This window comes from Acinonyx jubatus, chromosome C1 (assembly GCF_027475565.1).
Source record: "Acinonyx jubatus isolate Ajub_Pintada_27869175 chromosome C1, VMU_Ajub_asm_v1.0, whole genome shotgun sequence".
Lineage (NCBI taxonomy): Eukaryota > Metazoa > Chordata > Mammalia > Carnivora > Felidae > Acinonyx > Acinonyx jubatus.
In genome coordinates this window covers 30,755,698-30,777,673 of record NC_069381.1, presented here as the reverse complement: position 1 = coordinate 30,777,673, position 21,976 = coordinate 30,755,698, and the positions used below count along the sequence as shown (strand labels likewise).

Here is a 21,976-nt window from a genome sequence, read left to right as displayed (position 1 = left end):
TTAAAAGTAATTTCTATGCCTAAAATGGGGCTCAAACTGATGACCCTGAGATCAAGAACTGCATGCTCTATAGACTGAGCCAGCCAGGTGCCCCAATGGCATAGATTTTTGAGTCAGACTTTTACTGTTTTTGAACCCAGCTTCACTGCAGTGACAAGTTCTTAATTCCTAAGCTGTAGCTGCCTCATCTATAAAATGGAAACAGTAGTGGTAACATTAGATTTTCCTCCTAACATTGTTATAAAAATGAAATAAGCAATATAAAGTGATTACTACATTGCTGGCACATAGTTAGTACTCAACAGAATACCATGTAAAATAACAGGATAAGCTCTACTCTTCAAATTGATAATCAATTTGTTAAGCAATTATACTGTGTTGAGCATCATTCATTCTAAGTTCTAGGAACACAGAGAAACAACTATCATCAATTTACAGAACCCTACCCTTACTACATTTTTTTTATTAAAAAAAATTTTTTTTAATGTTTGTTAATTTTTGAGGGGGGGAGGGGCAGAGAGACAGGGAGACAGAATCCAAAGCAGGCTCCAAGCTCTGAGCTGTCAGCACAGAGCCCGACATGGGGCTCAAATCCATGAACCACAAGATCATGACCTGAGCAGAAGTCAGATGCTTAACTGACTGAGCCACCCAGGCATCCCTGAAACCTTACTACAGTCTAGGCACTAATCCAAATACTATTTTCCCACATTATCCTCATTTTATAGATAAGAAACCAAGGCTCGGAAGGCTAACTGCCCAAAGTCACCAGCTAGTGAGCAAAGGAACAAGGATTTAAACTTAAAGCTATCTTTGTGCATAACCTGAGTTCTTAACCAGTTTACAACCTTTATGAATTCCAAAGCTTGATATGGCTATATCCTATGTGCTCTTCATACACTATGTCTGCCACTCTTTGTTCCAGCTACCTGGTTTAAAATCAATTTAGTCTTATCTTCAAAATTCAGTTCCACATTTCATATCCTATAATTTATTCACTACTCTTTTAACAAGTAACTTCTTGGTATATCTGTTTAGAATGCATAATGGTATAAAGTCTGTTTTTTTGAAAAGTGCTCTTAGTGATTTTGTAGATTTTACAAGATTTTGTAGATTTCATCCAGATTGGGCTATTTAAGAAAGAATGGACGGAGCCTGGGTAGCTCAGTTGGTTAAGCATCCGACTCTTGATTTCAGCTCAAGTCATGATCTCACGGTTTGTGGGATCAAGTCCTGCGTCTGGCTCCACGCTGAGGGTGGAGCCTGATTAAGATTCCCTCTCTGTCTCTCTGTCTCCCTCCCTCCCCCGCTAATGCACTTTCTCTCAAAATAAACATAAAAAAAAAAGAATATTCTTTGCAGTTTATCTCACTCTTCCAAAAAGAATAATAACTTGTTGAGAACCTATGAATTATTTTAAAACTTACCTGACCCTCCAAGACCTCTGTGCTCTGATTTACAAATGATAATCATATCACATTACGCAATTTGTCAAGATACCCATGGTCCAGTCCTGACTCTGCTGCAACTAGGTTTACAATCTTTACAAGTCATACACCTCTAATTTTCAGCTTCTCTATTACTAAAGAGAAGGAATCTAAATAGACAAAGTCATGTTTTGCAAAACAGTAAGCACTAGATGTTCCACCAAAAAGGGCCATATGGCCAAATAAACTGGATTCAAGTTTCTTGAATGTTGCCCTCTTCTTTAACTTCCACTTCAAAATATAACCTCATCTACCTTCATTCATACTATTTTTAAAGTCTAACAACTCTAAGCACCTTAATTTTTTTAACCAATTAAGTAATTAATTAGAGAGACAGCATGCACGTAAAGGAGTGGGGGGAGAGGAGAGAGGGAGAGAGAGAGAGAATCCCAAGCAGGCTCCACGTACAGCACAGACCCCGATGTGGGGCTCAATCCCATGACCCTGGGATCATGACCTGAGCTCAAATCAAGATCAGACACAACCAACTGAGCCACCCAGATGCCCCTAAGCACCTTTAAATGATCTGGTTTAAGCTCTTCATTTATAGAAAATGGAAGCCCAGAAAATAAAGAGGTACTATCACAAGGCCCTCTCCATTATACACTGTTGCCTTCTGCAAAAGACCTAATGCCCACACAAGCTTTTTAGCATCATTAACCTGTTCCATCCCAAGGACTAAGTCATTGGTTATAAGCTGTCTCCCAATATCCTTTGCCTCTTCTGCTACAAAAACAGAATGCCTGGTTTCTATCTGGTTACAAAGTAACCTGAAATAATAAATATATCTCCTGTCTCCCTTGCAGCTAGATGGGGCTGTGTGTATTAGAGGGGATGAGGAAAAGGTGTTATCATGGTGTGGTTTGCCTCCCCACTCCCAGTGCCCTGCTATCAGGAATGGACATGATAGCTAGGATTGGAATAGTCCGCTTTTAGAACATGAGACGGAAACTATGTGTTGATGGCAGACAAAAAGGAACCTGGGTTTCTGATACGTGGAACCACTAAAAGCAACCTTGGCCTGTCTGCCTGGATTATCTACCTACATGAGAAAAGGAAAAATTTCCACTTTCTTTAGAGCACTACTATTGTGGGATATCTACTACTCGCGGCAGAACTAGATCCTAACTGATACAGGTTAGATCCATCCCTCTTTAAAAACCCAGAGGTGAGTCTCTCAATTTGAAGGGAATTCTCCACTCACTGCCTTCCACCTACCAGTCCACATCTTTTCTACCCTTTAGGCCAGTTATCGTGAATGATTATAGTGGAAAGTACCTGAAATGAGGATTAAAGAGGAATGGGTCTGGTTATGTAGGTGGACAGCAAATTCCTTGGTCTGTGTCAGAAACCCACTTTTTTTTTTTTTTAAAGTAATCTCTATGAACTCACAACTCCAAGAACAAGTCACATGCTCCACCAAGTGAGCCAGCCAAGTGCCTCAGAAACCCACTTTCCCTAGTCCTCTAGCAGCTTTCCCATTTTCTGTGGTTGCTTGAGGTAAGCAGAATTCCAAAATGACCCTCACTTTTGTATAATCTCCTCCATTCAAGGGTAAGTGGATCCTGTAAGTATAATTCCTATGATTATGTCATATGGGAAAAAGGACTTTGTGGGTGTAATAAAGGCCCCAAATCAGTTGATCTTAAAACAGGTGGATTACCTAGGTGGGCCTGACCTAATCATTCAAGCCCTCTACATCTAGGTGTCTGGAAATCAGATTTAGAGAAGGTCAGATTCAAATTAGGAGAATTTCTTAAATGTCTGCTGGCTTAAAAATGCAGGTATGGAATGAGGATGGCTTCTAGTAGCTGAAAACAGGCTGCAGCTGGCAGCCGGCAAAAAATGAGGGCTTTAGTCTTACAACTGAAAGGAAGAGAATTCTGTCAACAAGAGAATGAGCTTAGAAGTAGATTTTCCACAGAGCTTCCAGATAAGAACACAAGCTGGCAAAAACCTTGATTCCACCTTCTTGATACTCTGAGCAACAAACCTGGCCACACTGTGCTACACTGTGTCCTACAAAACTGAGCTAACAATTGGGTGTTGTTTTAAGTGCTAGGTTTGTGGTAATTTGTTATGCAGCAATAGAAAACTAATACTCTCCTTAAAACTTACAAAATAAAACTTAAAAAAATTTTTTTTAGTGTTTATTTATTTTTGAGACAGGGAGAGACAGAGCATGAACAGGGGAGGGTCAGAGAGAGAGGGAGACACAGAATCTGAAGCAGGCTCCGGGCTCTCAGCACGGAGCCCGATGCAGGGCTCGAACTCACGGACTGTGAGATCATGATCTGAGCCGAAGTCGGACGCTCAACCGACTGAGCCACCCAGGCGCCCCCAAAATAAAACTTTTTAAAGGCCAATTCTAAAACTAATGAAAAAATGTTTTAATGTTTATTTTTTTTTAAACATGAAATTTATTGTCAAATTGGTTTCCATACAACACCCAGTGTTCACCCCAACAGGTGCCCTCCTCAATGCCCATCACCTACTTTCCCCTCCCTCCCACCCCCCATCAACCCTCAGTTTATTCTCAGTTTTTAAGAGTCTCTTATAGTTTGCCTCCTTCCCTCTCTGTACCTTCCCCCCCCCCTCCCCCTCCCCCATGGTCTTCTGTTAAGTTTCTCAGGATCAAAATAAGAGTGAAAACATATGGTATCTGTCTGTCTCTATATGACTTATTTCACTTAGCATAACACTCTCCAGTTCCATCCACGTTGCTACAAAAGGCCAGATTTCATTCTTTCTCATTGCCAAGTAGTATTTCATTGTATGTATAAACCACAACTTCTTTATCCATTCATCAATTGATGGACATTTAGGCTCTTTCCATAATGTTTATTTTTGAGAGAGAGAGACAGAGAGACAGAGTGCGAGTGGGGGAGGGGAAGAGAGAGACTGAGACACAAAATCCGAAGCAGGCTCCAGGCTCTGAGCTGTCAGCACACAGCCCGATGTGGGGCTCGAACTCACGGAATGTGATATCATGACCTGAGCTGAAGTCGGATGCTTAACCAACTGACCCACCTAGGCGCCCAGCACGTTTATTCATTTTTGAGAGACAGAGAGAGACAGAATGTGAGTCAGGGAGGGGCAGAGAGGGAGACACAGAATCCAGAGTAGGCTCCAGGCTCTGAGCTGTCTGCACAGAGCCCGATGTGGGGTGCGAACCCACAGACCACGAGGTCATTACCTGAGCCAGTCAGATGCTTAACCGACTGAGCCACCCAGATGCCCCTAAAACTAATTTTTAAAAATAACACAAGTTCGGTAATTACTTGAACACGTTCTTTCTGTGACAGGAGATACAACTTCATTCACAGTGATTAGAAATAATTATCACCTAACATATCTGACCATGAATTTACTTTTTAATAACTGTTTTACCTTTTCCTATCTTCACTGGAGAAGACCAGACCAACATATTTCAAATAAAGTCTAGGATATAGATGTTTACATTAAAGGAGAAAGGATGTATCAAAGATACAACTGTGCCTTGGCTTTAGTATAAACAATCCTTGGATGTTGTCAAAGAAGTAGCCCATGAAACATAGCCATGAGCCATTACAGCTATGGGTATATGGAGAGCTCAGTCATGAGCAGATACTAAAAACAAAACAAAAACAGGGAACAGTATAAGATTTGTGCTGAATCTCTAAGCTAATAGTCTTCTATATCTATAGGGCTCAACTCAAAAAACAAGGCTTTATATATAGCACTTCATTTCATTTTAGGAAATATTTACTTCCTAAAAATATCTAACTTGTTTCCTGTTGTGGACAGATTATAATTTTTGTATAGCTAATTCTGGAACTGTTCTATTATTCCAAAACCTAGAAAATGTATTACTCTATTCTTAAGGAAAATATAGTTATATTTTCTTCATTTTTAATAATTATGTTAATATGCAAACAAACATGCTGCATAAAATATAGAAAACTGTTCTAGGAAAAGTAGATATAGGGTAGTTGAGGTTATAGCCCAGAAACATAATCTTCCCTTCCTCCAGTCACTTTAAATCACTATCTTCCATTAAGAAAACTGTGGATTCTAAAAGGTCAATCTGCAGAAACATCTAGGTACGTCCAATTCCATAATCTTGCCTCGTCTAAAAGGAGTTGTCTGAGAAGTAATCTCCCCACTCATTTCTTCAGTTCTAGGACAATCATCATAAAAAGCAAAATTACTCACTTCTGTTTGTATAACTCTAATCAGGCAAAACAAATGCTGCTGTGTTTTAGCTATGACACCAAACTGACGACAGCGCTCCAAAAAAGTGTCTAAAGATGGGTCAATTCTTCTCTGCAGTTTACTCCAAAAGAGAGTCAATTCCCTATAAAAAGAAAGATTAAGGTAAAACATTTAAAGCAACTGGTATTTGCTGTCCACCTCCCCACCCCACTTTGGTTTGTAAAGATAAATTGATAGTGAACAGAAACTAGAAGGAAAAAAAAACTGTCTACATTCCCTATTGGGTCCTCTCAAACTGGTAAAATCGTTAAACTCTATCCTAGTGGGCAGAGATCATGAGACATCCCGACACTGCTAACAAAATGTATACAACTAATAAATATTCTAACAGTACACTTCTCCACTTACGTGGCCCTTTCTAGCTCTAAAATGTCATGAAGCTACTTAGGCATGCATTTTGGAATGTTTAAATATTACTAATAAAATTAGCAAAATGGCACTTTTAGAAACAGCTAAAATACGAGAATCTTACAAATATTCATTATGGAAACAAAGCTTGAAAAGAACAAGTTAATTAAAGGCACTGAATGGGTTAAGAGAAAAAACTTTTTTTTTTTTTAAAGTTCATTTATTTTGAAAGAAAAAGACAGAATGCACGAGCAGGGAGTGGCAGAGACAATCCCAAGTAGGTTTCACGCTGTCAGCACAGAGCCCAACATGAGGCTTGAACTCACCAACCGTGTGAGATCATGACCTGAGCCGAAATCAAGAGTCTGACACTGAACCGACTGAGCCACCCAGGAGCCCCAAGAGAAAATTCTCAAGGAAAAGCACTAGTAACTCAAAAATGTCCAGGATAAAAATACTAATATGAATGCAAGAGAAGTTACTTAGTAAAACTAAAGAGAATGTTACCACTTTAAAAAAGTGACTCTTTTCTGTACACTGCAATACACACTGTAATTATTTCTTAAACAATTTTCATAAAAAAGTATTATTTTCACAAGCCAGTTTTAGAACACTAATATCTTACTGCTATTAACAGACTATTCTAGGAGGCTGGGTACAAATACAAAGCTTAATAAACGAACATACCTCAACAGATTGAAAATAAACATATTTAACAGAACTTATTTTATTATACTTTATTTAATTTAATTAATTAATTAATTTAGAGAGCATGTGTGTGAGCAGGAGAGGGGCAGAGGAAGACAGATAATCTCAAGCAGGCTCTGTGTTCAGCACAAAGCCCAATGCAGGGCTTGATCCCATGACCCTGATATCATGACCTCAGCTGAAATCAAGAGTTAGTTGTTCAACCAACTGATCCACCCAGGCATCCCTATTGTATTTTTAAAGAAGTAACTAGGATTCTCATATGGTGAAATTCTTATATACATACAAAACTTGCCTCAAAGATCTAAATGAATATACTCCTTAAAAGATACATGATTAAAGCTTTTAATATTTAATGATGGCAAATTTGAGCTATGATAAATAAAATTAACTTAAAATGCCTTTAAGTGTTTGTCTTTGGTGACTAGTGTTGCTTTCCTAACCAGGAAAAGTAAAAAATTGAGACAGGTCAGCTTTGAAAATAGCTACTGGCTAGGCAAGTAATTGGGGTGACCATTTTTTTAACTCACAAGATTGCTGGGCACCTGGATGGCTCAGTCGGTTAAGCATCCGACTCTTGGCTTCAGCTCAGGTCATATATGATCTCATGGTTCCTGAGTTTGAGCCCTGCATCAGGAATATCTACTATCTAAAATACGTCAACTAGCTATTAGTTTAAAGTTAGGCAAATCTGATAAAGTGGTAAGAGGCAAGTTGAGTATTAAAGCCTCTTAAATAATTTTTTTTTTAAGTTTATCTATTTATTTTGAGGGAGAGAGAGAGAGAGAAAGAAAGAGAAGGAGTGCAGGAGGGGCAGAGAGAGAATCCCAAGCAGGCTCTGTACTACCAGCACAAAGCCCAATGCAGGGCTTGAACTCATGAACCGTGAGATCATGACCTGAGCTGAAACCAAAAGTTGGCCACTTAACCGGTGAGCCACTCAGGAGCCCCTCAAATAACTTTTAAAATATATATCAGAAGGTTTATGGCCCGATTTATTCCAAATTAAATATTTCAAGCTATAGTTATTTTAATTCCAAATAACCATGATCAAAAAAGGGTATTTTGTTTTCAAACATACTTACACAATTATGATCCAACAATTTAAAACTACCACTCATTACCCAACCAAATATACAAATTTGCCTGAAAGCAAAACAACCAGCTCATGAAAATGCTACCATGTCATCCATTCAAAGCTGTACACTGGAAAACGGAAACCACCAATAAAATAGTAACTCAGAACCTGTTGGATCATACGTGCACTGGGACGAATATCAATTACTATAATGGTACGATTTTTTTAAATGGACAACCATTAAAGAATATACTGAAAATGATTCCACTGTATAGATGCTTCCAATTAGCCCACTGCCTACTTCAAGTCAACAAATTACATACAAATTCATAAAAACTGGAAAGGAAATTTAGTTCTATTAATGGTAGGAAACATACTTCAGCAGAGATCTAGCTACCATGCAAGAACTTTAAACTACACTGGGTTTCTGCATATCAGGAAGCCCAAAGTCCAGTCAGTATGTCACACGGTTATCTAGAATTCAGGCATTGTGGAAATGAGTCAAAGAAAACTTTGTGGCATTAAGGGATGACCATCTTTAAAGGTGGCTCCTGCAGATACAGTATGTGATTCTCATGACCACTTTTTACTTCCAACAAAATTCGGTTAAATAAAACATATATGGATATGTGGTCTTCGTCAGGTACTGAGGACAACACACACATTGACCCTGGCATATCACAGTCTAGCCCGGGAGAGAACAGGCATGAGATTACATCAAAGAAACACAAATGTACAAGATTTTTTTATACATATATTTTGAGAGAGAGAGCACATAAGCGAGTGTGGTGGGGAGGGGCAGAGAGAGAGGGACAGAGGATTGGAAGAGGGCTCTTCCTGATAGCAGCGAGCAGGTGGGGCTCAAACTCACGAACCATGAGATCATGACTTGAGCTGAAGTCAGATGTACAACTGACTGAGCCACCCAGGTGCCCCAACATACATTAAACTCAGATCTAAGAAAGCAAAGGTCAACCTATCAAATACTTGCTGAAAGCTTTGTGTGGAGGTTTAAGGCACCTGTATGAACTTTATTTGTTTAATGTTTATTTACTTTTGAGAGAGAGAGGCACCCCTGTATGACCTTTACTTTTTTTTATATTTATTTTTGAGACACAGCATTAGTGAGGGAGGGGCAGAGAGAGAGAGAGAGAGAGAGAGAGAGAGAGAGAGAGAGAGGGAGAAACAAAATCCGAAGCAGGCTCAAGTCTCCAAGCTGTCAGCACAGAGCCCAACACAGGGCTCGAACTCACGAACCTTGAGATCATGACCTGAGCCTAAGTCGAACGTTTAACTGACTGAGCAACCCAGATGCCCCATGAATTTTATTTTAATTTTTTTAATGTTTATTTTTGAGAGAGAGAGAAGAGAGAGAGAGAGACTACAAGAAGGAGAGGGACAGAGAGAGAGACAGAGGGGGAGACACAGAATCGGAAGCAGGATCCAGACTCTGAGCTGTCGGTAGAGCTCGACGAGGGGCTCAAACCCACGTGCCATGAGATCATGACCTGAGCCAAAGTCGGACGCTTATCCAACTGAGCTATCCAGGCACCCTGAACTTTATTTTAAAAGCAGCAGTAGTAATTAGACATCTATATGTACACTGTCCCATTCAAAAATGGTTATCTTTCTTATTTGCTTGGCTACTCTAATGGTATTATCACTGCAGACATCTATAGGAAACTCATTCCTCCAGCACATCTTTGATTTTTGCAGAGCCAAAATTCTTTTGGGGCCATGGTTAATTAATAAGCTGAGTAATATACCTTTTGAGATCAAGCATATATATGGTGGCTGATTTAAAGTAATAGGATATATTTTATTGTGATTTGTAAGTATCTCTAAAGGAAATTTCTAAGAAAATTAAAAAAAAAAACTTTTGGGTAACAGTTACATAGTTAACACTTCAAATACTATCTTCTGTGATGATCACATTCAAGAATGATACTTCCGATAAATAAATTCTAGTATATGTGTTTAAAAATAAGTGACTGCTTTTATCAGATTCCAAGTTAGTCACATGTTTTACAGAATTCCTAAGTTTCAAATATCCCACTCCAATATCCCATTAGCAAAACAAACAAACACCTATGAAAACAACAGAAGGAGTTAAAAAAAAAAAAGATTCCAAATTTCAAAATTTTAGATTCTATTTCTCTTTAAACTGCTTGGAAGAAGCTTACTTTTACCCAAGTGTGAAGTGACTAAATATTTTCTTTCCTTTACTCATTCTAGCTCCTCAGGAGGCCAACAAGAGGGAAATCCTTGTTAATCCCTTCCTGCTGCGTGGAGCAGCATTAATCCTACAGCTGCTAACATCCTTGGAAGGGCTAATGTGTCAGAGTAAAGAAAGGAAGAAGAATAAAGCTATAGGTCACTCTAGAAGGGAAGCTCTATTAGGAATATTAAAAGAACCGTGTGATTATAGTTTTAAAATTACTTTATAATCAAGAAAAATCTCAAATGACCTAAACTTACTCCTCGAGGAGCTAGAAAAAGAACAAAGCCCAAAGCCAACAGAAGGAAGGAAATGAAAAAGATTAGAGGAGAAATAAGTGAAATAAAACTAAAGAAACCAGGAGGTGGTTCTTTAAAAAATGCAACAAAATTGATAAACCTTTAGCCAGAATCATTAGAAAAAAAAGGAGGATGCAAATAAATCAGAAATAAAAGAGGAAAAATAACAACCTACACCACAGAAATACAAAAGATTATACAAGATTATGAAAAATTGTATGTCAACAAACTTGATAACCTGGAAGAAATGGATAAAGTCCTAGAAACATATAACCTTCTAAACTGAATCAGAAAGAAATAAGAGCATTTGAACAGACCAACTACTAGCAGTGAAGTTGAATCAGAAATCAAAAAATTCCCAACAAACAAAAGTCCAGGACTAAATGGCTTCACAGGTGAATTCTGTCAAACATTTAAAGAAGAGTTAACACCTATTCTTCTCAAACTATTTCAAAAAAAAAAAAAAAAGAGGAAGGAAAGATTACAAATCCATTCTACAAGGTCAGCATTACCCTGCTTCCAAAACCAGGTAGACACTACACAAAAAGAAAACTATAAGCCAATATCTGATGAACATAGATGCAAATATCCTCAACAAAATATTAGCAAACCAAATCCAACAACACTTAAAAAAAAATTAGTCACCATGATCAAGTGTGATTTATTCCAAGGATGCAACGTGATTCACTATTCACAAATCAATCAATGATAGGTCACATTAACAAGAGAAGGATAAAAAGCATGTAATCATCTCAACAGAAGCAGAAAAAGCATCTGACAAAGTACTACATTCACTCATGATAAAAACTTTTCAACGAAGTGGGTTTAGCAGGAACACACCTCAACATTAATTAAGGCCATATATGACAAACCTACAGCAAACATCATACTCAATGGTGAAAATCAGAGCTTTTCCTCTAAGTTCAGGAAGAAGACAGGGATGTCCACTCTTACCATTTTCATTGAACATAGTTTCGACATCCTAGTCACAGCAGTCAGATAACAAAAAGAAATAACAGCATCCAAATTGGTAAGGAAGAAGTAAAATTTTCACTATTTATAGATGACCTGATACTATATACAGAAACCCTGAAGACTCTACCAAAAAACTACTAGAACTGATACATGAATTCAACAAAGTCACAGGATACAAAATTAATATACAGAAATCTGTTGCATTTCTATTTTTTTAAAATGTTTACTAATTTAGAGAGAGAGAGTGTGAGTAAGCGCATGCATGCATGCATGCTCGCACAAGTGGCGGGGGGGGGAGAGAATTCCAAGCAGGCTCCTGACTGTCAGCACAGAGCTCGAAGCAAGGCTTGATCTCACACAACATGAGCTCATGACCTGAGCCAAAATCAAGAATCCGAAGCTTAACTGACTGAGCCAGGCACCCCCTGTTGCATTTCTATATACTAATAAAGCAGCAAAAGAAAAATTAAGAAAATAGTCCCATTTACAATTACACCAAAAAGAATAAAATTCCTAGGAATAAACTAAACAAGGAAGTAAAAGACTTGTACTCTGAAAGCTGTAAAACACGGGTAAAAGAAACTGAAGATGACACAATGGAAAGATTCCATGCTCATGGATTGGGAAAACCAATTATTATTAAATTGTCCACACTACCCAAAGCAATCTACACATTCAATGCAATCCCTATTAAAATACCAACAGCTTTTCACAGAACTAGAACAATAATCCTAAAATTTACATGGAATGAAAAAAGACCTCAAATAGCCACGGACGCCTGGGTGGCTCAGTCGGCTAAGCATCTGACTTCAGCTCAGGTCATGATCTCAAGGTTCCGGAGTTTGAGCCCCACACAGGGCTCCGGAGCCTGCTTTGGATTCTGTGTCTCCCTCTCTCTCTGCCCCTCCCCTGCTTGTGTTCACCTGCTCTCTCACTCTAATAAACAAACAAACAAACAAACAAACATTAAAAAAAAAAAAAGACCTCAAAATAGCAATGTGGACAAAGAAGAACAAAGCTGGAGGTATCACAACCCCAGATTTCAAGATATACTACAAAACTACAGTAATCAAAACAGTATGGTACTGGCACAAAAACCGACACACAGATCAATGGAACAGAATAAAGAAGCTGGAAATAAACCCACTTTTATGGTCATTATATGACAAAGGAATATACAAGACTATACAACAGGAAAAAGACAAGCTCTTCAACAAATGCTGTTGGGAAAACAAGGCAGCTACAGGCAAAAGAATGAAATTAGACCACTTTCTTAGACCATACACAAAAATAAATTCAAAATTGAGAAAGACCTAAATGTGAGACCTGAAGCCATAAAATTCCTAGAAGTAAACACAGGCAGTAATCTCTTCAATATCAGCCATGGAAACATTTTTCTAGATAGGTCTCTTTTGGCAAGGGAAACAAAAGCAAAATTAAACTACTGAGACTACACCAAAATACAAAGCTTTCAGACAGCAAAGGAAACCATCAACAAAACAAAAAGACAAACTACTGAATGAAAGAAGATATTGGTAAATGATATATCTGAAAAGGGGTTAATATCCAAAAATATACAAAGAAATTACACAATGGAACACACCCAAAAGCAAATAATTCAATTTAAAAACAGGCAGAGGACACAGGCATTTTTCCAAAGATGACACACAGATAACCAAACAAACACATGAAAAGATGTTCAACATCACTAATCACCAGGGAAATGCAAATCAAAACCACAATAAGATATCACGGCACACCTGTCAGAATGGCCAAAATAAAAAACACAAGAAATAAAAAGTATTGGCCAGGATTTAGAGAAAAAGGAATCCTCATGCACCACTGGTGGGAATGCAGGCTGGTGCAACCACTGTGGACAACAGTATGAAGGTTCCTCAAAAAATTAAAAATAGAGGGGCGCCTGGGTGGCTCAGTCGGTTGGGCGGCCGACTTCGGCTCAGGTCGTGATCTCGCGGTCCATGAGTTCGGGCCCCGCGTCGGGCTCTGTGCTGACAGCTCAGAGCCTGGAGCCTGTTTCAGATTCTGTGTCTCCCTCTCTCTGACCCTCCCCCGTTCATGCTCTGTCTCTCTCTGTCTCAAAAATAAATAAACGTTAAAAAAAAAAACAAAAAACTAACTAAAAATAGAATTACCATATGATCCAGTAGTTCCACTACTGGGTATTTACCCAAAAAACATAAAAACACTAATTTGAAAAGATATATGCACCCCTACATTTACTGTAGCATTATTTACAACAGCCAAGATACAGAGGCAGCCCAAGTGTCTATCAACAGATGAATGGTTAAAGATGATGTGGTATATATATACAATGGAATTTACTCTGCCATAAAAAAGATCTTGCTATTTGCAATGACATGGATGCATCTAGAGGGTACAATGCTAAGTGAAATAGTCAGAGAAAGACAAATACCATATGATTTAAAACATAAGCAGAATTTAAGAAACAAAATAAATGAACAAAGAAAAAAGAGACAAATGAAAATATACTCATTATATAGTATAGAGGACAAACTGGTTGTCACCAGAGGGGAGATGGATGAAATCGGTGAAGGGGATTAAGAGTACACTTATTGTGATGAACACTGAATAATGTATAGAATTGTTGCATCATTATACTGTACATCTAAAACTTAAAAAAAAATCCAAAAAAACCCCCATAACCCTCTGTAATGTATAACACATCTCATATGTAATTTAGTGTATTTCTTTGTCCTGAAAATCTAGCTATCACTAGCAGCTATTTTTTCATTGTAGGCAAAGAAATTAACTGTAACAAGATAAATTGGGGTTTGTTCCTCAAGTAAATACATCTGTTTTACTGAGGCTAAAATCTCTAATCTCTAATGCATGGGGGGGGGGGATAAAAACCTCTTCTACTTAATTTAATGATCAAAACCCTCACTGCTACTTAATTCTTTTCATTTTTAGCACCGCTTTTTTGGTTTCCTAACAAAATGCCATAGTGATTATTACAAAATATATTTAACTCCCTGTTCCACTATCTCCCTTTTCACAGGAGATCTAACTCTGGCATAGTGGACTCAGTGGTAGAAGACTGCAATCTGCATTCTGGCCCTGCACCAAGAAAACCACCACAGGAGAAGAAAAGCACTGGATTAGGAGTCAAAAACCCTGGATGTGAATCTCAGCTCTATCACTTTAGCCTTAAGACCCTGGGCAATCACAAGACTTCTCTGATTCCTCTGGTCACCCACTGCCTCATCTGCACAATGATAATTATGAGGATTATTATGAGATAATTTATAGCACACAAATAATATTTCTATATAAAATAGTAAACAGGAAGAAATATAGTAGCATACAATGTTAATAATAAAAGTACAAATACACACAGATGCTCCAAAAGGAGATCAATGAAGGCTAAAGCACACGAAGGGCTTTACTGGGTTTTCCTACAATCAAAATGTTCGTTTCCAACTTCAAGCCATCCTTAGGTTCTAAATCTCTCCATGCTCCTCTAATCAAGACCATGCAAATCCAATCCATTCTTTGAATTAAAGCTCTGATATAACCTCTCCCTTGACACCTTTCTTAAACAGTGAGCACCTTCCACTAATATCCTATGGCATTATCCATATCACTAATCTGATACTTACTGGCAGTCTTACATTCTAGAACTCTCCTGTGTATCAAGTCTGCCCTTTTGGCCTAAACAGATTCTGCACAGTTGGAATGAAAGAACCGTAGGTTACACTTACTGTTTTCTTTTTAGCAACTAAGTACTCTGTAGGCAAACAAGATATAAACTGAATTAAAACCAAATTAATATAATTCTGCTATACAGTACCAAAGTTTCAAAAGAGATTACCTATTCAAATGGATTTCCTTCTCTAGTGCAAGACTGACCTGGAAACCTAGATAATTAATGGGTTTCCAAATAAGAGGGGAAAATGACTACCAAAAGATATAGTAAGTGTAAAGGAAAATGACCTAACACCAATTTGTCTCATGTTGCCATAATTTTATTTCCAAAGAAGACCTATATTAAAGTTAACAGACAACCCTCTATATAAGATGATCAAGAGGAGCTCAAATTCTTTACCCTCTCTTTATTTCTGGACTCTTCTGGAAAAGATTAAACCAGTAACATTTTTTATTAAATGGTTTAGCTTCTAAGCAAGATGTAATTCACATGTCATCAATTAATTTGCTTAGGCTTTAAATTTGAAAGAAGCCAATGTTTTACATAAACTCTAAATGCCATACTATGTACTAAACAAATAAAGTGAAAAAAAGTAAATATACTTACCAAGAACAATATACACTTGCAGTTTGGAGCTGCTGAGTGAGGTAAGTCGTACAAAGAACAAATGCCGTGTTATCCTGACCCTCGGATTCCAGATTACATATGATGTCTAGTATTTCCTTACAGTCGACCTTTGCAATCTATCAAAAATGAGAAGATGGAGTCAAAATAAAAATGGTGACTTTCCTGTATATTTTGTTATGTAACAAGAAGCCTCTTTTAAGGTTTTCTATCTTTGACAATTGATGAGGCAATTAGAGGGACACAATTTTCTTCTATTAACTTATGACTAAATCTCCTGGACTATATCATATTAGAAAATATTAAAGAGAAGTGAATAGACTGAAGTTCCACTGCAGTCCCAACACAGACAAAAGCATTTCTGTAGAGTTCAATTATTCATGAACTTTGCTACCATATAAATAAGTCAAATGATGCATAATAACTTCAGATTATTTTCACTTGAAGTATAATTTTTTTTGTTTTTTCTTTCTTTATTTCCTTTACAGTTTTATTCAAGTCACTCTAGTTACAGATAGAAAAACACAAGGCTTATCCTCACAGCCAGTAGGGCTAAACGAGGCCAGTTGAGAAACTTGTATCACTTTCTCAGAGTTAAGGAGAAAAAAGAATACTTGGTATAAGTGCGTTCAAACAGCTAAAACACTCAGAAATACATCTTTTTCATTAACACTATTTTTTTTAAAGGATTCAATTTTTTTAAAGCAATCTCTACACCGAATGTGAGGCTCAAACCCTCAACCCCAAGGTCAAGAGTCACATGCAGTACCAAATGAGCCAGCCAGGTGCCCCTCGTTGACACTAATTATAGAAATCTTAAAACCACCTCTGGGCAAATCAGAATTTTCTGGGGCTCTTTTTACATACTAATGAAACAGGAGATTAAGACCTCTAAAGAGATCCTTTCTCAACTCTATCACTTCCCTGTCTTAACAAAGAATATGATTAATCTCTTTGTCATATGTCAGCCTTATAAATGTGAATTATACCAGACACCAAATGTACAAAACAGTGATAAATTTCAGGATAAATGAAGTGAATATCAGGGTGAATGAGGCACAAACGAGTTTAGTTCATCTTTTCCAAAGTGCTATTCAGTTCCAACAGGTGGTCGAAACATCTAATTTTAGTCATACCCTCAAGTAGGCACAGAAAGACTTTTTTCAAAGCTTAGCTCACATGCTATTTTCTCATACAATCCTTTCACTTCTAAGACTAGGTCAGAATCTCCAACAAAAACTCGATTCTCATCCATTGAAAACAAAAAACAACTCCTCCAAAAGTCAACTGTACTTCAATTAAAAAACGCCCCCACATACAAAAACTCTACTCTTAATTCCTCCTTTGTAACATCTATCACAACTACAATTCAATCATTAGGCAAAGAACTTAGTATCTGTCTTCTCTGCTAGAATGTAAAATTAATGAGGTCAGGGACTTTGTATATCTTGTTCAAAACTCAGCACATAGCATTGTCTGGAACACGTTAAAAAAACAGTAAACAGGTGATGAGTGGGATAAACAAATCAAGTTTAATGAGGGTAAAATGTTCACATTTACAAAGTGAACCTCATACAAGTCTGTTTTCTAGTCTTTTAAAGACAATGTGATGACACAATAAGCAGTATGATATAGTGGTTAAAAGCAATTATTCTTTTTTTTCCTTTTAGATATTTTTATTAAGTTTATTTAGTGTGTGTGTGTGTGTGTGTGTGTGTGTGTGTGAGAGAGAGAGAGAGAGAGAGAGAGAGAGAGAGAGAGAGAGAGAGAGAGAGAGGGCAGGGGCAGAGAGAGGAGGAGAGAGAATTCCAAGCAGGCTCTGCAGTGTCAGCACAGAGCCTGACGCAGGGCTTGACAAACTCAAGAACTGTGAGATCATGACCTGAGCCAAACCAAGAGTCAGTTGCTTAACCCACTGAGCCACCCAGGTGCCCCAAAAGCAATTATTCTAAAACCAGATTGTGTATATTCTTTTCCCAGCTCTATAGCTACTAGCTGTGTGACTCTGGGTAAGTCATGTTAACTTCTCAGTGACTTAGTGTCTGTTTCCTCATGTGTAAAATGGAAATAACAGAACCTCCCTCATGGAGTTATTTTAAGAATTTAATATGTTTTAGTACATCATGGTGACTATAATTAATACTGTATTGCATACTGGAAAGTTGTTAGAATAGATCTTAAATGTTCTCATCATAAGAAAAAAAACTTTTGTGACTCTGTATAGTGACAGACATCAACTAGACTTATCTGGATATCATTTCACAACCTATATAAATATTGAATATTATGTTGTATACCTAAAATAATACAATGTCAATTATGCATCAATTAAAAATGTGGTATGTGTGCCTATTAAAGTTACAGTTAAGGTTTAAAAAATATATATTCTAACAGGGATTGACAAATAGGGAGCACATCAGAAGAGCTCTTAAGAATTTTTCATGAAATATATAAATTTTAAAAATAAGAAAAAGAAAAAAAAATCAACCTTAAGAATAGTAGAAAGCATTTCAAAAGATCACTCGCAGATGCAAGATCACACCTGATTTAAATTTATATCTAAAGAGCACTGGGAGGCAAAATTACGTTGGTAAAGCCTAGAACATAATTTAAATTCAGTTTTCAGGTTAAAAAAAAAAAAGACCGTATCAGACTTAATGAGGATGGAATTTTAATGATGCCCTCAACAACCATGTCCTCATCCATAGCTGAATGAATTAGAAGGGTCATCCAGAGACAAAAGGCCCACCACAGGGTATTCATAACTGAAGTGACCGAAGGACTGAAATGAAAATTCCTCAGCAAATGAAAACAGCTATTTATTCCAGGGCAACCACCTACTATCCACGCCATGTTAAAGCTCCTGTCAAAAACCCAGAATTCTAAAATTTGATTTTGCAATGTAACAGCAATATATAACATTTCCAAGCTGAGAAATAGCATGAGAAACCCTCTAAGCCAGACATATAAATTAGAATGGAAATAATATACAATTTGCATTTCTAGAACATTTTTTATCCTTTTCAAATACCTTGAATGAAATATCATCTCACTTTATCAGCATGATAAATCTGTAAGATTAGCAATGCAGGCAATATTATTTCTACTTCACAAGTAAAAGATGAGCCTGAGAAGAGACTGTTTCTTGTCTCTAGTCAACTGTGGCTAATAATAAAAAGTAACAGTAAATAAAATGAAAAACTAATCTCACGTCATTTTATTCCTACAGGGAAGCTCATTTTAAAAGGGTATACTTCAGAGAGATATGAGCTTTCACCTTGGAACCAAAGTATTAAGAAAAAGGGACAAAACTGAAATAAATTAGAAATGTAGATTTCAAGTCAAAAATCATTAACCTAAAATGACGGGGGAGGAGGAAATGATATGAAAAATCCAGACTAGTTGTTTAGAAGGTATACGTAGTTCTATTATTTCTATTTATTACAAACACGAAACATTTATTACAAAAATGATTTATTACAAAGATGAACACTACCAGTTAGTGTATAAGCCTAAACAAACAGCCCTCCTCCTCTTGCCTGCTGAACCGATCCTCCCCATCCTTCAACATTCAGCTGAAACTTCCTTCATAGACTACTCTAGCATCCAACGATCTCTTGCCTTACTCTGAATTCACAGCATCTTATCAACATTTTTAATTGGGCTATTTTTTATTCCATTTTGGGCCAACTTCTGAACTAGTGACTCACAGTGGCCTTTACCTTTTATTATTTTACTTTTTTTACATGTGCTTTGAACTTTGGCTTTCTAACTAGACTATGAATTTCTGAAGATGGTCTTATATCCAAAATCCTCTGTTCACAAAATGCCACAGGAAAAAAACATGTTAAAATTAAAATGCACATGTCTTTCAAAGCAGTGCTGTGTATTACTAAGCACCTGTGCTGTGCTAAGTACTGGGGATACAAGCCAACCTGATTTTTGCCTTCACGGAAGTCACAGTCCAGCCACAGATAACAAATGAGGTAGCAGCAACTGCTAAGAATTACAGTGTATATTAACTGTTACAATGGGGATGTACAGAGTATTTTTCCTACCTTTGATAAAAAGAGATCTAACCCAAATTTGGGGGATCAAAAACAACTTCCTGGATGAAGTCACATTTAAAATGAGAATTAAAGAATGAGTAGAGATAAGCCATGGGAAAGGGTAGAGTGAAATAAGAAAACTGTTCCAAAGAGGAAGAAAAACACATCGCAAGGGCCAACAGGTAAGAATGAACAAGGAACTGGAGAAACAGAAATAAATTATTTCTAGTCAGCTAATGGCAATTTAGCAATAGTGTTGGAGTATCAACTCTAGTGGTTTCCTAAGAGTAGATGCCTTCTGCTCTTCCAGTATCTTAGTGCCTTTTCTGAGACTACCACAAAGATTGCTGGTAACCTTGCCTGCTCCTGTACCAATCTAACCTCTACCAACTTCTCAAACTTAACCTCAACTTTCTCCAAATGTTACCCATTTCTAGTAAATTTTAAGTACTAGCATGCTTTTAGTTCATGCTTAATATTGTTGTTTACCTGACACTTTAGAATATATGCCTGATAAAGAAGTTTCTAAGAGGTCCGTAACACCTAATAAGAATGGTAACTTACATATTTTTTTTTTATTATCCATTACCTTCATTGTTTTACTTCCATCAAGGTTTCTACTGACAAAACAGGACTAGTTTATAGTGGGGTTTCTGTACAACCTTCCAATTCAAGAACTCATTTGCCTCACACATACTCATCTATGCTAATAACACAGGGGCAACCATCTAGACTTTTTTTTTTACACTCTCATTTAAGTAATGAAAAAAAAACCCTCATCATTCTTCCAAGTGAAGAAACTGAAGCCAGAGTTCCTTCAGTCTGTTCCCTACTCTGCTTGATTCTAAGTCCTTTGAAAGCTGGTATCTTATCTCATGCTTTTAACCTACTTAGTGCCTGCTTTAGGATCTTTACGTGACAAATAAGCAAGCACTCAGATAATATTTTTAATTGAAGAGGATATCAGTATTTTGCCCCAAATACCTGTATTTTCTTGAATACAGAGGAAAAAGAGTTATGATAAAGTAACAAAACTAAATAAAAAATTTTAAAAATAGAAAAATCCAGGTAAATTAAAATGACATATTTTTTAACACTTCGCTAATAAGACACAGTATGGTCCCCAACCTTTTCTAATAGAATAGCTTAAGACCACATTAAAAACCAAATATATGCCACAAAATACTTTTCAGCTACAGTAAATTAAAATGAGGTCACTGACAAGCTTCTGAGAATTTCAGTGAGTGTCTAGGAAATTCCTGGATAGGTACTGAAATAATTTTTTAGTTCTTTTTTAAAAATTGTTTTAAAGTTTTTTTCCCCTTAATTTATTTAAACATCTCTACACCCAATGTGGGGCTTAAACTCACAACCCCAAGATCAACAGTCAGATGCTCTACCGACTGAGCCAGCCAGGTGTCCCAATACTTTTTTTGTTTACTATCCATCTTGCCTATGAGAATATAAGTTCCATTTGGGCAAAACTTTGTTTTTATTCACCACTGTATCTTCAGTGCCTACAATGGTACCAGGCACTTGGGGAACATCAATAAATATTTGTTGGAATAAAAGAGAACCACAAGATAAATAACAGTGGCCACAGAATAAATAAATGGGACCGACTGGAGATAAGAATAATGCAGACTAGAGTAAGCAAAGAAGGCTTCAAAGAAAATAGCTCTTGGGGGGATATCAGGGTACAGTTTCATACTACACAGAGGTAACCAGCTAAGTATATTAATGGAGGCTGAAATTCAGTCAGCTTGCCAAGCCCTAAGTTTTGGCATGAGGCTCTTCCTCACAGAAGGGAGACCTTTGGAAGCAATCGTATGAAGGAGGACATATTGGAACATGGTCCTTTTTGCCAATTTCCATAAAGGATATAGGCTAATGATAGCAGGAGACTGGAGGACACGTTGATCATTTTGTTTCTAAGGGCTGTCAATAAACATTTATTGAACTGGAATGGAAGGACAGTGAGCAGAACCAGCTAGGAACTTAAAAGGACCTGAAAGATTAGTCAGGAACATTCATTCCATACCATGTTCTCACCTTCAACCTCTTCAAAATCCTAACTAGTTCCTCCAGATCTTTCCTTACTAAAATCTACTTCATAACAAAGTCTGCTACACTTAATAATACAAAATCATAAATCATGCATAAGCACTATCAATGCTATGTGTATTTACAAAGTATCACAACTTACAGCACAAGGCAAAAAGTGGCTAATGCTGGAAATTCTGGTGGC

General features: G+C 37.1%; 1 protein-coding gene across 1 annotated transcript in view; it reads right to left on the bottom strand.

Annotated features, from left to right (window-relative positions):
- Positions 1–21,976, bottom strand: part of RLF (RLF zinc finger) — an 83,447-nt gene that overhangs the window by 6,058 nt on the left and 55,413 nt on the right. Inside the window, exons 6-7 of the mRNA XM_027059553.2 lie at positions 15,662–15,798; positions 5,682–5,823 (exon numbers count right to left, since the gene is read on the bottom strand). Of these exons, the coding sequence (XP_026915354.1) occupies positions 5,682–5,823; positions 15,662–15,798 (279 nt within the window). The remainder of the gene's footprint in view (positions 1–5,681; positions 5,824–15,661; positions 15,799–21,976) is intronic.